The sequence below is a fragment of the Chiloscyllium plagiosum genome, chromosome 17, assembly GCF_004010195.1.
Source record: "Chiloscyllium plagiosum isolate BGI_BamShark_2017 chromosome 17, ASM401019v2, whole genome shotgun sequence".
In the NCBI taxonomy this organism is placed as follows: domain Eukaryota; kingdom Metazoa; phylum Chordata; class Chondrichthyes; order Orectolobiformes; family Hemiscylliidae; genus Chiloscyllium; species Chiloscyllium plagiosum.
In genome coordinates this window covers 42,750,046-42,767,559 of record NC_057726.1, presented here as the reverse complement: position 1 = coordinate 42,767,559, position 17,514 = coordinate 42,750,046, and the positions used below count along the sequence as shown (strand labels likewise).

At 39.3% G+C, this 17,514-nt stretch overlaps 1 protein-coding gene across 3 annotated transcripts in view; it reads right to left on the bottom strand.

Annotated features, from left to right (window-relative positions):
• Window positions 1-843: 843 nt before the first annotated feature.
• Window positions 844-17,514, bottom strand: part of nkd1 (NKD inhibitor of WNT signaling pathway 1) — a 105,331-nt gene continuing 88,660 nt past the window's right edge. For all 3 annotated transcript variants that reach the window (XM_043706957.1, XM_043706958.1, XM_043706959.1), the window contains 4 exons: window positions 13,469-13,607; window positions 5,903-5,987; window positions 5,441-5,571; window positions 844-4,584 (listed from right to left, as the gene is read on the bottom strand). In XM_043706957.1, the coding sequence (XP_043562892.1) occupies window positions 3,995-4,584; window positions 5,441-5,571; window positions 5,903-5,987; window positions 13,469-13,607 (945 nt within the window). In that variant the 3' untranslated portion in view covers window positions 844-3,994. The remainder of the gene's footprint in view (window positions 4,585-5,440; window positions 5,572-5,902; window positions 5,988-13,468; window positions 13,608-17,514) is intronic.

Here is a 17,514-nt window from a genome sequence, read left to right as displayed (position 1 = left end):
GGTTCCACACTGTAGGGAATCTAATCTAATCATGACTTAGAACGTAATGTACTGCCTTAGGAAACAAGCTCAAACTGCAAGTATTAACACAGACTCCCAGCCAACCAAATTAATAATCTTTGTGAAAGATGGGTCCAACTTAATTGATAGAACTATTACTTAACAGCTTGTTGGTGACTGAATGAAAATATCAGCAATTCACTTGTCCGCCACCTATTCAAGATTTCTGAAATTAATACGTTGCCAGTATTGGGGAACTAGTTTGCATAATGGATTGAGTTTGATATTGTGGAAAATTCAAATCTTATCAGTTCATACTAAATGTGATTGAAGCATCTGCAATAGTGATTTTATAACTGTGCTCTTTTAATATTAATTTCTCTTATGCATTTTCAGCTTTAGTATCAGCTTCAGCCAATATTCCTGAATCATTGGCATTTACTAAAATATTAAATCAAAAACAGAAATAGACAAACATATACTAAAACATTAATTATTTTTATAATTTTTGCTTTTGATCCTTTTGATTCAATCTTTAGAAGTCAAAAATTAATTTCTTTAATCTTTGGTTATATTACTCTTGGTGAATATATGGTTACCCTTTAGCATTAAAATGAACCTGATAAATTAAATTATCAATAGTGTTAATTGATTATAATTTATTTATATCTGTAAAATAACTAACTACTTATTACTATGTATACATTGTAAATTTTATTTAGGTGAACATAATATTTTTTATGATTCTGATTTTGAATGATTCCTTTCACTTACAATGTAAATTTGCAACAATGACCAATTGCTATACACAAACTGATCCAGATACAGTTGCAGTCTATTGTAAAAACAAAAGGAAATGGCTGGTTAGATGTTGAATCCCAGTTGCTTATGGGGATCCCATACTTTTGAAACTTCAATAGAAGCAAGTGACTGCATTCAAAGAAGCAAGTTTGGAACTATTATAATTCATGTCATTCCATTATTTATAAAATATTCTCTTCTCAAAATGAAAAAATGTTTTAAATAATGGCACTATGCTAAACAATAACTAGCCTCCAAAATGTAACAAACCTATAAAATCTGGTCCTTAGTAACTATAATTACATTGCAGAACTTTCCATCTCAACGTCTCTCCTCAGAGATACGATGGCCCTCAGGTTTAACCACCATCCCTGACATCTCTCTCTAACGAGACAGAAGCCCTGTGGTCTGGTAAAGCTATAATGACTCAAAATCAGATTAGCAGTTTGTGTTTTTGATTGGCTTACAGGCCTTGTTTCCAACTTTCCACTTTTCTCACAAGATAAATAATGTAAAAACTTTGCGACTGCGTATGCAATGTTTCTTATTAGGTCTCATGAGGTTCTGCAGAATTGCATTATGTGAGGTTTGCCTTTTTGCTAAAATGGCAGGCAGTCCTACAAGATCAAAACTCACCGGTCCCGAAGGGCCCATAGTGAAATATTGTTGAACATTGCCAAATAATTAGTCTCTGGGACACCGGTTTGTTGATGTGTTCGACTAATTTACCTTTAATGAATAGGGGTTCCGGTTGGCACAGTTTTACTATTAAATAAATAAAGCATTTAATCAAAACCATCTATATATACTATACAAAATACTGAAAAGATATATTCAATTAAAGGGATACCAAAAAAATTATTTCAGAAGGGAACATGAATTGTGTTACACAAGTAGTTTTACAATTGAATGGTACAATATGTAGTAAATGCAAATTTAAACATTGTTCTTTTACATGGCTGTCAGAAAACATTACACATGTTGGGAATGTACACAATGTGTAAAATATACTAGTGGTGGAGACAAGATTGCATTAGACTTAAGTTTGTTAACACAAGATTGCTAATAATTAAAACACTATGACACAAAAATCCAATATGCTTAGCAGACATGTCATTTTCAGTCCAATATATATTTTATAAATACAAAGTATACTTAGGAGGGAAAGACTGCTACATGAGCAGTATTTGTAACATACCTAGCATCAAGGTACAACTCTGTCTAAGCCCAGATAAATGAAAAAGTTCATGGCCTCCTTAATTCCTTAGTAAATCTGAAAAAGGATCCTTGAAATATACTCAGAACGTTTTCTTCAAGGATGCTGTTGCAATGACACAGTATATTCTTTAAATGTTTGCTTCTATAATTCGTGAGTGGTGATTTCACTGCCCACGGCACCATGCTTTCACGCCTACAGAATTGGACGCACAATTCCACACAGCAATTGACTTCTGATGACATTAGAGTAAATGTGAACATGGGGGAACAGACCTACTTCAGTCTGTGTTGTGTATTTCTGCTGTGTCAGTTTAATTGACACAGCTATCTGAACAGACTGCAACAAAGAAGAGCTTCCCAAAATCAATCATTATTGGAAATACATCACATGATCTTATCAGTAACAATAGTCTATTGTGTGATTTAAACGCAATTGTTTCTAAGTTTATTTTGCTGCTTAATACAAGAAAGATTCACTAACCAAATTTGCCTCTAGTTACATATTTCCTATCTGAAAAGGAAGCATTGACGTTTATTACTGACCTTTTCCTGGAGCAAAGCTGATTTTTTTTCAGGGATATCTTCCTTGCTGTGTGAAAAAGGCTGAACACTTAATCGTCAACAGCAGCATGTAGTGCTTTAGAATTCCTCTGTAGTACATTTAAGATGCTGGCCATAGAATTATCAGGATATCTCACTCATTCACAGCCTTCTTCCATTTGTGCAAAAGACTCACCATAACTAACTCCCAACAGGCTTCTGAATATCACCATTATGGGTGAGGTATCTTCATTTGATTATCTCCTATGCTAGTTCAATAAGATTTAGAGACACTACTTGAAAACTGAAGTTGGTTGCATCAAGTTATGTCCCATCTTCCCTGTGCACCACTCATGAAGAAGTCCATTATCATTCCTTTCAGAAAAGACTTGTATCTCAAAAAAGAAAGTCAAACCACAGTTTTAAAAGAAAATGCACCTGAGATAGAATATATACTCGTTAACTTCTCTGAAATGTGTATAGAGCATTGCACCTTCTGTGTAACACGGTCCCATAGCACAGGGTCAATTGTTGTTATGGTGACCTTGAATTTCTCCAGTTGGTGGGATTGGAGTGACAGAATTTGAGTGCTATAACATTGGGGTTAGTTGCATTCATACACATTCTTAGAACTTCCACTGCATAAATATCTCAATTACATGTGAGTGATTACACCCAAGAAGTTAGACAGTAAACCTCCAATCTGTAACACTATGCACTGACTACTGCACAAAGTTTTGAAAATTATGTGCACAGTTTTGACTAACCATTTCACTCCATGTATAATATGTAGTCAGATCAGAAGTAACCTAGGAGGCATGCCACTGTCTTGGATATTTCAAAACAATTCAAATAGGTGTTCAGTCACAAAACATTCAAATCAACAACTCTTCGCCAGAAAGCAATGAATTTAAACAATCAAATAAACTAAGAAAAAAAATGCACCAATCAGGGCACAAATCTTTCAGAACACTTAGCAGCGTTTCTTTCCTTTAGGCTACATCTCAAAAATGTAGAAAACAATTTGACTCCAGAAGGAATAATTAAAAGTACATTATTATAATAACTGTAGTGTTGGCAAATATGGGTAATGTGGAACTTAATACAGAAAATATTTCAAATACAGAAATTTAAATGATACTCTAGACAACACAAAACTTTTACAAAAAATTTACATTAAAACCTCCTGTGGCACATTTTATAGGTTAAAGAAAATAAAATCTGAATTAACACGAGAGGTAGCCAGCTGTTCAAAAGTCTTTTAGTTTCACTTCATCTCATTATTATTCACTGTCAAAGTAATGAACTTTGCATGTTATAGTTAACATCAACAATACTGTGTAGACTGAAGGTGATAAAATCCAGTCAGAAATCTCTCCTTCAAATTGAATAGTGTACTTTTTATGTTCTCATTGAATGCCCTGGTTTTCTCCGCTCATGTCTGGTAGAAATGATGGTAGTGATGATGATGTTCATGGTGGTGATGATGTTCATGTCTCTGAACAATCCGACCAACATGGCCTTCATACAGCATAAGAGATGGCAAATCCCTCACATGCTCTTGCTCTACTACTCTTGAAGGGGGCTGAAAGGTTTTATACACTTGATGGCTATCCTTCGATCTTTGTTTGTGTTTCTTGTGACTCTGTTGATGTTGTTGACCAAGCTGCATGGGTAGATATGGAATATTTGGGGTGACTACAACAGGAGTGGAGGTCAGTGGCATGTAGAGACTTTGTGAAAACTTGTTTTTGCCAACCTTTCCAGCCTGGACCGAAGCCATCATATTTTTGCTCAGGGTTCTCGGCGATTTGACTAAGTGCTTGCTGCTGTCCTGATTACGTAGTCTTTGCTGTAATTCAATCATCCGAGTGTAAGAAGAATGATTAAGGTGACTGTGCCCTCCATCCACAGTTTGACATTTCCTGTGGTGACTGTGCATGACCTCAGGATCATGGGAACGGGATCTGGCATGTTGAGAAACTTTCACATGACTTTCCTTTCTCGAAGCCACTGGAGGTGAACCTGTGGAATAAACACTTAGATCAGTCCAAAGCTTAAAAATAATTTTTATTATAACTTCCTAACAATAACTGTACATTAGCTCCCAAATTCTTAAACTTTTTTTGCATTTGTTGCTTGCCCTGACTTTAGGCTCTTTTCTAGACAATGCTTGCTCCAATTTTTCTGATCAACACAAAGATACAACCTCCATTCAATCCTCTGTGCTGTAAAATGTCTCTTATTGGTTCATGTAAGCTGAGGTTGAAACTATTTGTACAAGAAGTCCCATCCAACCTGGTGTGGCCACTGGATATCACTGGTCAGACAGACCCATGGAAATAGGCAAAAGAGAGACAGAGATAATGTGGATTGCTGTACTCAGAACCTAGTTGAAAATGTGGTGCTGGAAAAGCACAGCAGGTCAGGCAGCATCTGAGGAGCAGCAAAATCGATGTTTTGGGTTACCCAAAGCGTCAATTTTCCTGCTCCTCGGATGCTGCCTGACCTGCTGTGCTTTTCCAGCACCACACTCTCGGCTCTGATCTCCAGCATCTACAGTCCTCACTTTCCTTTAGTTGATTTTGCACTCAGACCCCTAGCCCAGACATCTTTCCCAATCTCTAATGTCTAACACTGCACTTGCCCAGAGTACAACAGTACCTGGTTGGCACGGCAGCCAGTCACAAACATGGCAAATAATGCAATGGCCCTCGAAGCACGCAAATCTACTTGTAGCATACAAATGGGGAATTGGCTGATGCAGTCCAGCTGATAGTTAAAATCCAACCTTAATGTCAAAACATAGAAATAAGTAACCACATATCCCCTGTTAAAGAATTACAATATCTTTTTTCTGTTCTAATTTAGATCCTTGTACCTGGTCCAAATTTTGAAGTGTAGTTTTCTATCCCTGCCAAGTCAAGGTAGTGGTTTCTCCTTTCTATGTTCTCATCCACACAGTGGCGATGGCAGCTATTTTGCTGGGGATGCTGGTCACTGTTGTGACGTCTGAAAAAGAGTAACTTGATGTATATTCATTCCATAAGAAATTTAATCTAGATGGTGCTCCAGCTGTTTTTCCTTCAGTGTTTGCAGGCAAAATACAACACGTACTAAATTTTACATAAAAATCAATATACATCCTTGTAAATTGTGAACCACTAATGCAAATTACATTTCATATTGTAGGATTATTTCAGTGTACAATAAAGGGTTTGTATAGCAACAAGTAAAGTAAAGATTATTCAACATAATCACAATTACATGCTAATCACAGAGACGATCTAAATGTCAGCAGGTTTAACATTTTGAAAAGATACGGAAGGCTTGTTTTCTTTACCTGAGGGGGGCACGGGTTTTCTTCTCGAAATTCTTTGACTCGTCCACACATTTATTTTCAGTTTTTTGCCATGTATTGTTAACATCTAAGATGGAGAAAGTCAAAAGAATTAGCTCTTTCACTTCTAAATGCAGTTTATTGTATGACCCAATATTTACAAGCACAAGAAGTAAAACTAAAATCAGGAATACTGGCAAGAGTGAAGGGCTTTTGCCCGAAACGTCGATTTCGCTGCTCCTTGGATGCTGCCTGAACTGCTGTGCTCTTCCAGCACCACTAATCTAGAAAGAGTGTGGAACTGCAGATTCAAGTAGCAAGCCATGAATTTCTTCCAATCATTTCACCCACCCTCTCCCCATTATGGATCTTAGACAGAAAACTGTGGTGGTGCTGTATGGAGGCTAGTATGCTTTCTTCAATGGACAAAGTTAAAAATCACACAACACCAGGTTATAGTCCAACAGGTTTATTTGGAAGCACAAGCTTTCAGAGCGCTGTTCCTTCATCAGGACACTAGTGGGGCAGGATCAAAGGACACATAATTTATAGTAAAAGTGTCATACAACTGATGGAGCGAGAGCAGGGTTAAAGTCATGTACCAGATGTTAGAGACATGCAGGAACAGACAACCTTCCTAACAATATGGTGGAAATTATTTTTGAGGTTTTCTACCCTAAACCTGAATCTTTTATCTGGAATCAGAAATCCACCTAGTTCCAATTTAAACATTCAAATGGATTTATTTTAACTTACTAGGTGGCAGTGTATTTAAACTTGAAAGATTGATGCCTATTGATTCTGATTGAATGAACTGAAACCACACATGTATTTATTTTGCAAAGCCCTTTCAAGTTATATTATATTATAGGGCTCTTATAGCACAGTGATAATGTCCCTACCTCTGAAGCAGGAGGCCCCAGTTGGGATCCAATCAGCTCCAAAAGTTGTGATACACATTTGGGAGAGGTGGGGAATTGTAGCCAGGTCTCCTAGCTCAGAGGTAGGGACACTGCCCCAGAATGCACCAAAGGGCCTCACTTTAATGCTTAAACAGGGAGTTGAACACTACACCCTCAGATTACAAGTCCTATACTTCACCAGCTGAGCTATCTGAGCTCTAAACTACAGATCTATGCTTGGCTCAATTGGTACAGCATTCGCATAGAGGCCAGGAGCATAGGCAGAAATGTTGTGCTGAAAGCTCACTGCAAAACTAAAAGTGTGCGCACTGTTAAAGATGACACCATTCAGATGAGACATCATGTTTCATCTGGCTGTCCAAGAAGCTTAGTTAGACTTTATCTGGAGTACTAAATCAGAAAGGAGATTAATGCCCTCAAGGGAGATTCAACAAACTTGGTCCCAAGATGATGGGACTGGCCTATAAAGAGAGATTGGGCAAACTGGACCTGTATACTTTAGCGTTTCAAAGAATGAAAGGTGATCTCGTTAAAATCTACCAAATACTTAAAAGGAATAGACAGGTAGTGTTTGGGAGTCTAAAACTAGGAGGCACCATTTAAAATTAATGGGATACCACTTATGGTGGACATAAGGATGTCCACATAAGGATGTGGACATAAGGACAGTTGTCAAATCTTTGGAATTCTCTATCACAGAGGGTTGTGGAGGCTCAGTGTTTGAGTACGTTTACGGTAGAGACTGATAGATTTTGGATTCCCAGTGGTGTATAGGGTTATGGGGATATAGTGAGTTGAAATATTTGATCAGCCTTGATCCTATTGAATGGTAGGGCAAACTTGACAGGCTAACTGGCCTGTTCTTGTTCCTATATTCCTAAAGCGTGTGCGCAAGTGCACTCAGATCCTTCTGCTCCGTCACCCCCTTTAGAATTGTACCACTTATTTTGTGTTGTCTGTTCACATTATTCCTACTAAAATGTCTCTGCATTGAACTTCTTCAACCTTTCTGCTCACTCCCTCAACTTTTGAATGTCCTTTTGAAGGTCTACAATGTCCTTCTCACAGTTTACGATGCTTCCTAGTTTTGAATCATCCATCAGCTCTGAAATTATCCCTGGCACACCAAGATCTAGATCATTAAGATACATTAGGAAAATCAAGGGTCTCAATATTGAACCCTGATGAACTCCACTACAAACCTTCCTGCAGCCCCCAAAAAAATCCATTGACCATATAATATGTGAAAATGTGATAATGTTGCAATACAAATGAGAATCTCCTTTGTTCTCTCAAATCCATATACTTTCCCCATAATGGAGATCATAACTGCATCCAATCATAATACTAGGTAATGTGCTAGTCTCACTGTTTTAAATTTTCATAGAATTCTGCACATACTAAATTTAATTAGCATAACAAACTTTGTCCTGCATTGCTTGCTAATTTCAATCTTTGTTCACATTATACATTACTTGATTGGATGTATCTTTCATTTCATGGGTTGCTTTTTTCAATGCACCCAAAGTCCTATCCAGTTACAAAAATCTATCTTTACTCGACTTTGACTACCAGGCTCCTAAACATGCTACTATTTTCTAAAAGAAGGATTTAATATCTTTCATTATATTTGCATATTTTGTACATTTTTTAAATCACTTAATTCATAATTCAGTTGCTTCAGACGATTTTTAATAAATTTGCTCAAACCCTTTGTTCACAGGCCACAATTAGTACCTTTGAGTAACTTGAAATTATTTGCTTAAGAATAGACACCAATACTTTTCCTCTCATGCTCAGTGGCCTGTACATCAGGGATTACATTTTATATGTTTTCTTTATGAAATACAGGAGCCTAAGCTATTTTCTGACCATTTATTACCTCTGTACTTAATGAACTTCAAAAACAAAACACTTACAACTCTCTTTACCTCCAGTCCCACTTCCTTCCGTTCTCTTGGAAACATTCCATCTGGGCCTGTTCTCTTGCAAATATCAGGGTTTTGTGTTGTTTTTCAAATAACTTTTTTCGCAATCTCTGATTTTATCCACAAATCAAATAAATCAGCTCTTTCCAATCACTGGAAAGAGTTCTCCATTGAAACATGCAAAAAACTTCCAACAACTTTATTTTCTCCTACATTTTCTTACTTGTTAGTTTCAGTACGGCACTTCCACTTCAATACAATACTTCGCATATTTCAGACACACAAAAAAAACTTGTTTCATCAGTATCTCCTGCAAGTTCTTCTCCAAATACTTAAATTCTGGACTATCAGTGAGATATTGGATTATTAGCAAACCTTTTTTGGTGCTTCAACTGAACTTGAGGCTCCAAAATAGCACGTGTCATGCACACGTGGAGTGAATTTCACCTTAATACCATCTCATTGACTATGCTAATACACTTGCAGTGAACATTTTCCAGAAATGTACAGAGCAGATAGTTGATACTAATCAGCATATAATGCTGATTTTACATTAATGATGTCTTTCTGGAGCTCAGTGCTCCAACAATCATGGCTGGACTGATGCTTTATTTCAAAAATAAATATCTACGAGATTGAGAATGAAAAAAGGTCATGCAAAGCAGCACAAGCTGCTGGAAGGGGTGGGGATAGGGCCATTGCTAGAGTTCTCAAAAGAGGAACAAGTCAGTCCAAGGATTCTCCTTCCTGAACGTCACCACAGAACAACAAGAGAGGAGTTTTAGTTTTAGTAAATTCAATTTTCCTGGAATACGTAATCAAGTCGGGTCAAGTGGGAGTGCTAAGCCCCAAAACTGAAACTTCAGAGTAAGGAATTGTCAATGATCATGCAAGGGACTATTACCATGAACTTTAATGTGTTAGGCCCTGTTCCAGGCTGCACTGAAGGACAGTTACAACACCTACAGTTTCCTATTTATATTTTGATCATGGGATATGGATTTCACTGGCAAGATCAGCATTTGTTGCCTATTCCTAAATGTCCTTGAATCGAATGGCTTGTTCGGCTATCTCTGAGGACACAAAAACAGAAATTGCTATAAAAACTCAGCAGGTCTGACAGCATCTGTGGAGAGAAATCAAGGTTAACATTTCGGTTAAGTGACCCTTTAATAGTTTTAAGGTGACTGGGAAATATTTAAAAGGGACTTGAGGGGTAGCTTGTTCTACAGAAAGTAGATAGAACAAGCTGACAGAGGAAGTGGTAGATGCAAGTACAGTTAAGACATTTGGACAGATACATGAATAGGAAAGGTTTAGATGAATATGGGTCAAACGTAGGCAAATGGAACTAGTTCAGTTTAAGAAACTTAGTCTGCATGGTTGAATTGAGTTCTGAGGAAAGGCCATTGGACCTGAAATGTTAACTTTGATCTCTCTCCACAGATGCTGCCAGACCGCTGAGATTTTCCAGCAATTTCTGTTTTTGTTTTTGATTTCTAGCATGCACAGTTCTTTTAGTTTTTACTCCTGAGGACTGTGAAGAGTCAGCTACTATACTGTGGGTCTGCAGTCACATATCGACCAGACCAGGTCAGGACAGTAAATTTCCTTCCTCAAGGACATTACTGAAACAAACTGGTTTTTATGTCAGCTTTTAACTAAGGTTTTTGAAATCAAAGCTGAATTCAAATTTCACCAGGTATCACAGGTGGGATTTGAACTCGTATTACCAGAACATTAGAGTAGGCCACTGGATTACCAGTGCAGTGACATTACCACTACACCACTGAACAGACAATCTCTTATGCAATAAAGTATTCTAACAAAGATTCCCCATAGGTTGGAAGGCATGTGACAAGCTAAAGACCCCAGCAGCTGCACATAAGTCAATCCATTTACGTTATTATACATGTAAAGCCATGCCAAAAACAAAATTGAAAGAGATGTACACTTAACTGAATTCTAAAAAAAAATCAGAGGGGGCATTAGAGGCAATTTCATTTAATTCCCGCTCTTACCAGAAACAAATAGGCCAAGCAAGCAGCAAGATGGCAGATTTCCCCATGGTTCAATGTGTCACCCAGTGCATTCAAATCACTTTGTCAGTGTCACATCTCAACTCTACCTTCAACTGGAAACAAAAGGGATTGTACTCACTAGCATCCAGCTATAGGTTGCAAGTTTAATGTATTTTAGGGAAGGAAAACTGCTGTCCTTCCCTGAGAGTACTGAGTACAGTTCTGGCTGCCCCCACTATAGGAAGGATATCATTAAACTAAAAAGAGTGCAAAACAGATTTACAAGATGTTACTGAGACTGGAGTGTTTGAGTTACAAGGAGGGGCTGGATAGGATGGGATTTATTTCCTCCTAGAGTGCAGGAGGTAGAGGGCTGACCAAATGATGGTTTACAAAATCATGAGGGGTATAGCTAAGGTGAATAGCCAAGGCTTTTTGCCCAGGGTACGGGAATCCAAAACTAGAGGGTATAAGGTTTAAGGTGAGAGGGGAAAGATTTAAAAAGGGGCCTGAGGGGCAACTTTGTTTACACAAAAATATGTGGAACAAGCTGCCAGGAAGAAGCAGTATGTGCAGGTACAGTCACAACATTTAAAAGACATTTGGACAGGTACATGAATAGGAAAGGTTTAGATGAACGTTGGTCAAACATAGGCAAATGGGACTAGTTCAGTTTAAGAAAAATAGTCTGCACAGTTGAGTCAGGCCGAAGGGTCTATTTCCATACTGGACAATTTTACCTGGCCTACACATGACTCTAGGCCCACAGCAATGTGACTGGCTGTTAACTGCCCCTCTGCACTACTTGGGATGGACAATAAATGGCGGCCCAGCTACCAACACCCACATTCCATGAAAATGCAGATCAAAGCCTGCCATCCTCACAGCAGTCAGAATGCCTTCAGTCTGTGGAAGCTCACTGTGACAGGCGCATTTTTTTCATTACATTGAACTAAAGGATGAGTACAAGATGTGGAGAATGGTCACTGATGACCTGGCTCAAGATTCATTCGAGCAAACTACACAGATGGGTGCTGCCTGCTGTATACAATGCAAGCCACATTTTCACATTTTGAGACAGACCAGACCACTGGCGTTTTGAAACAATATGTAAACTACTTGTTCTACACTACAGGAGCTGGACATTGTCCTTTAAGGCATACAGAGCATGAGGGAGCACAGGCAAGAGAGCACACAAGATTCCAGATCTGCTGTCACAAATCTATATGTTTTCCCTTTTGCTTTGGGTGAGGGTGAGTGGGGAAGATGGTATAAGTATCTCACTAATGCTTATACCATCTCACTATGATGGGTAGTGAGATGGTACAGCATGAGGCTTGATGGGAGGTGGACCCAGTTGCAGCAACAGAGTGGGTGCAAGGTATTGAAGAGAAGACGGTGGCGCTTAGGCTGAGCATTTCTCCATGACACTGCCTCAATCCAGCTAGCAATCTCCAACCAGACAGCACGGTCTGGTGTTGTTGCCTCCACTGCTGGACTTGAGGGAAGGGGAAGTTTCAAGTCGGCAGCAGCCCTCCCAGCAGAACCTTCAGGACCCTGCCCACAAGGCTGGCCATCAACTTCCCCCGATCTACCAATTCCAGGGTAAATGTCAGGAACTGTGCAGGGTAGACTGACTGTCCAGGCGTACAACAGACAGTTAAAGATTGTCCAAGCTAAGGGATGCCAATGAATTCTGGGATATTTGCTGAGTGGATATTGTTCCTGGACAGAACATGGTAAGGTGGGCTGGACATCAGACTTGAGAAATGTTATTGGGATATAGTATATAGTTAATGAGGAGAGTTTGGTCATGGAGATAACTCACTGGATGTCACAACGAGAACCAGACCAGACGACTCGGTGACACTCGCAGTTAGCCCAAAAAACATAAAACTCAGCCCAGATGGTTGATAAAAGGAGGCATTTTCAGAGTGGCAACCATAATTAGTAAAGCGCCAAAGATTAGCACTGGATCCACAGCATTACAATTTATATGAGTGACTTGGATGACAGAAGTGAATGTATGATCGATAGGTTTGCAGATGACAAAATAGATGGGAAGGCAAGTGGTGAGGATGACAAGTTGAGGGGGTGAAAATTCAACAGAAAGAATATATTGTAGGAAAATGTGAGGTTATGAACTTTTGCAGGAAGAATGGAGGAGCTGTATATTATTTAAATACAGAAAGCTGCCTCACTGAGGGACCTGGGAGCCTGGCAGCAGTCTATGCATTATATAAAAGATACACAAGTGAAGTACACATGGTGATCCCTACACCCAGTTTTGATCTACATTTGAACGGATTACATTTTTAGCCATTTAAATTAACTGCACAGTGTTACATTCCTGCCTCTTGAAAGACTTAATTAATATTTAAAATATTAAGTTGAGGGGGTGCAAGAAGAGGAGATTTCAGAGCACCCTTCTTTGTATGCAACTCCCTCACAAATTGAGAGCTCTGCAGAACAGAATATATTGGCCTCATTACATAACTGTTGAAGCAACAATGAATCTAAACCTTTACAACGATTGCTTACAATCTATTTAACTGAAAGTGTGATTTTCACTAAGATCTGTCTATTTAAATTGAGTGTTTTGAGAGAGAGAGAGTTCTGGGAATTCACATTATATAACCCTTCATTTGCAAATAAATTCAACAAACTAGTAGGATAATCTTTCGCATCCAATCTGACCTGTTTGATTGCCTTTATTTTTCTGGCTTGCATCAGGTGTCACAGTTAGCTTTACCCGCAATGTCTTACTGGAACTTGGTGAGTGGTTCACAGATGCATCGACCACCTCATAGATTGTGTGCAGAAGACTAGTGATATCCTGCAAAGGTAGTAAAACAAAAGTGGTACAGTATTTTATCAACATAGTTCCTTCCAAAAATGCAGACTTTTACAAATTAAGCTCTGTTGAGAGTTTTTATAGCTTATGCAAGACATTTATAAAAGCTAAAATTAAATACAGAAGAAAATGAGCAATCAGTCAGAAAGCAACATGTTAACTTGAATGCTATGAAACCTAACAAAATAACCTGACAGGATCACTTCAATCTCAGAAAAGTATTCTCTACTGATCAAGGCAACGTACCCAGTTTCCATCACTATACCCCTTGAATGAGACTGTCAATTAAAGGCCAACCTTAGCTATGAACTCAAAATAAAAGGCCTAACTTCACTCAGTACTATGTTAGTAAAAGATAGCACTGCTGAAAGTACAAACAAATACATTTTATTCATACCAACAATAAATATGCCAGTTTTCATATAGGAAAGAAAAGAGAAGGCAATGCAATATTGGATTCTTCATCTCTGGTCAATTAAGAATGACAACACTGACAGAGTCATGTTGGGATGGAATCTTCCCCAGGACGGCATCACATTGGAAGCAAGCCTGAAAAGCAGGTCAATTCTGGCTAGGGGTGGATTGAGATTCCTTGCACAATCATACTAATCTCACCTCATTCAGAATGGGTGTGAGCTTCAGCCCACATTGAACAATGAATTCTCAGGAGCAGGCAGGACCTTCTCGGCCTAGAAGGGACCAGACACAATAATATTGTGGACAACCAATAGCTCAGTGAAAGCCTGGAGGATCATTCAGCCCTATGCTAGTCACCTCCACTCATCCACTGGAGGATACTTCAGTCTGCTGTTGTCAGATGTGCAGACACATGGTGAGAGATTGTTGGAGATGGTGAACTGTATCTAGCCAGAAACTGATTCTTTGCTTCTCCAATCGAGGTGCCAACAGACAATAAAAGAAGGGGAGGTTGCAGCATTCCCCAGTTCCACTCTGCCCTCCATTTCCACCCCACCACTTCACAGACTGAGTTCTCCTGAAATGGAGACCACTGTTCATGGTCAGAAGTTGTTGAACTCAACGCTGACTCCTGTTCAACATTTGCGTTCAACAATTCATAGCCTGAACTGCATTTTGATTTCACCTACTTCTCCACTCGGTTTCATTTGTATGTGATCACTCTCAACAAGGATCATTGACCTTTTCACTATTCATACCTAAAATTAATGCAGACTCTTCAACTATATCTGTATTCTCATTCCACTGGCACTCCCTTTGTCTTTTGCTCTGGACACCCTCATCATCTTGCCCCTCCCCTTTTGTCAACTACATCAAAATGAATTATTTTCCAGACCTGTTCAGTTCTGAAGAAGTTATACTAGACTCTCCTTCTCTCTCCACAGATGCCTCCAGATCTGCTGAGCTTCTCCAGCACTGTTTTATTTCACAACTCCAGCTGATTTGCTTTAATTGGCAGTAAGACAGTATGTGGCTTTCAAGAAAAAATATATTTAGGCTTGCTCTAGGCAAGGCCCATAATGGAACTTCTCTCCAGAAGCCTGAGATCACCACAGTACACAGTGTTGTTCACGTATATATGAGTGCAATTAATGCAAAGACTAGTTTCTCTATACACAGCTTGACTAAAGCAAATGAATATATTACCAGCAGAACCCAAGTTAAGCAGGATGCTATAGTTAATGAAACAGAAAGAAATACATCATAAGAATCCGACGAAGCATGTCTCAAATAACAAGCAGCAGACTTCTAACAACCAGGTGCTTTAAAAAAAATTTTAAACAGAAGAACAGTTATCCATAGCTCTGTCAGACTGGAATATGTCTGCACTACCATTTCCATGGGGCTGTTTGCCTTTGTCTTACCAACTCACTGCCCTCTTTCTGTCTCTAAGTGACCCCTTGTCCCATGTCACAATCATTGATTGCCCATTCCTCATTAGAGGAGACATCACCATTTCTTCCTCTCTTAAGAAGGCTTTCTTTGAGTTCGGATTCATAATACATTGGGGAAGGATGTTCTAATGGCACGGGCTCCACTAGAGTCCTGGAATATTGCATAACTAGGGCTGTGGATTGGGCTTTAAACTAAATAGTGGGGTGGGTAGGTTCAGTTGCATGGAAAACTATAGGAAAAGTTAAAAGGGGGGGGGGGGAGGTGGGGGGGAATGGCTTAAAAGGTTAAAGTTTCCACAACAAGTAATAGGATAGCGAAAATGGAATGGGTCAGGAATCTAACTTTAGGCACAGCAGATAAAGGGAAATCTTTGAGGGGGAAAAAGGGAAAAGCAACTGTGAAAGGGAAAAAAAAGACCCTGTTGTGAGTTTTGAACAGGCTTCTTAGAAGTCATCAGGATGTGGGGAAGAAAGTAAATGAGGAGAAAGAAAAGGCATGCAGAAAGACACTATTATAATAATCATGGGGCAGGGGACTTCAATATATAGGTGAACTGGAAAATCAGGTTGGTAGTGTATTTCAAGAAAAGGAATTCATAGAATGACTACGAGGTGGATTTTTGGGTACAGCCCACTAAGGAACTGGCAGTCCTGGATTTGATTATGTGTAATGAAGCAGACTTGATTAGGGAGCTTAAGGTGAAAGAACCCCTCGGGGGCAGTGATCATCACATGATGGAATTCACCCTGCAGTTTGAGAGAGAGAAACTGGAATCAGATATAATGGTGTTACAATTGCGTAAAAGGTAACTACAAAGGCATGGAGGAGGAGCTGGTCAGAGTTGATTGGAAGGGAAGCCTAGTAATGAAGACAGAGGAGCAGCAATGACATGAGTTTCTGGGGATTTTTTGGGAGGCACAGAGAAATTCATCCTAAGGAAGAAGAAGAGGCAACTATGGCTGACAAGGGAAGACAGGGACAGCATAACAGAAAAGAAAAAAAAAATACAATGCGGTGAAGATTATTGGGAAGCCAAAGGATTGGCAGCCTTTAAAAAAATGCAGAGAATACCTAAAAAAGCAAGGAGGTAGGAGATGAAATGAGAGAGTAAGCCAGCTAGTGGCATTAAACAAGATTACAAGAGTTTTATTTAAGTTATCTAAAAAAGAGAGAGAGAGAGAGAGAGTGGGCATTGGACTGTGGAAAATGAGGCTGGAGAAGTAGTAATGAAGCAAAGAAAAAAGGAACTGAATAGGTAATTTGCATCTATTATCACATTGGAAGATACCAGCAGCATATCAAGACTTCAAGAGGCACAGGTGAGTGTAGTGACCATCACTAAGGAAAGGCGCTGGGGAAGCTGAAAGATGTGAAGGTGGATAAATCACCTAGACCAGAGGGACTCAGGCCAAACATTCTGAAGGAGATAGCTGTCAAGATTGTAGAAGCCATTGGTGGTGACTTTTCATGGATCACTGGAGGCAGAGAGGATCCCAGAGTACTGGAAAATGGCTAATGTAACACCCCTGTTCAAGAAGGGAGGCAGGTAGAAGACAGGAAACTATTGGTTGTTGTCTGACCTCAATAGTTGGTAGAACTTTAGGTGGAGGTGCGAGTTATCCCTCATTCTCCGGCTGATAAACTGAACAGGTGTACTCATATCTGAACAGTTGCACGTTGGGGAATGGAACGCTTTTCTGTTCAAAGACAACTTTAACGGCAATGTGTGCGCGCACACACACAATCAGGAGCACCTTTATGTGAAAACTGCGATTACAGCAAACCCCAATGTCTTGGCTGCCTGGCTCTTTGTATGAAAAGGACAATTCCTGGGATTTTCCAAATGGAGTATCAGTGACCTCCTGTACATACTTGTGAGGAGTCACTGACATCCTCAGTGAAGCCCTGAAACAAGCCACTTACAAAGAAGCTGGGGGGGCGGCGGCGGGGAAGGCGAAGTGTCTAACAAGGCAACTGGTGTGCAACTGCCTCTCAGTCCTTGCAGGCACAGATCCTT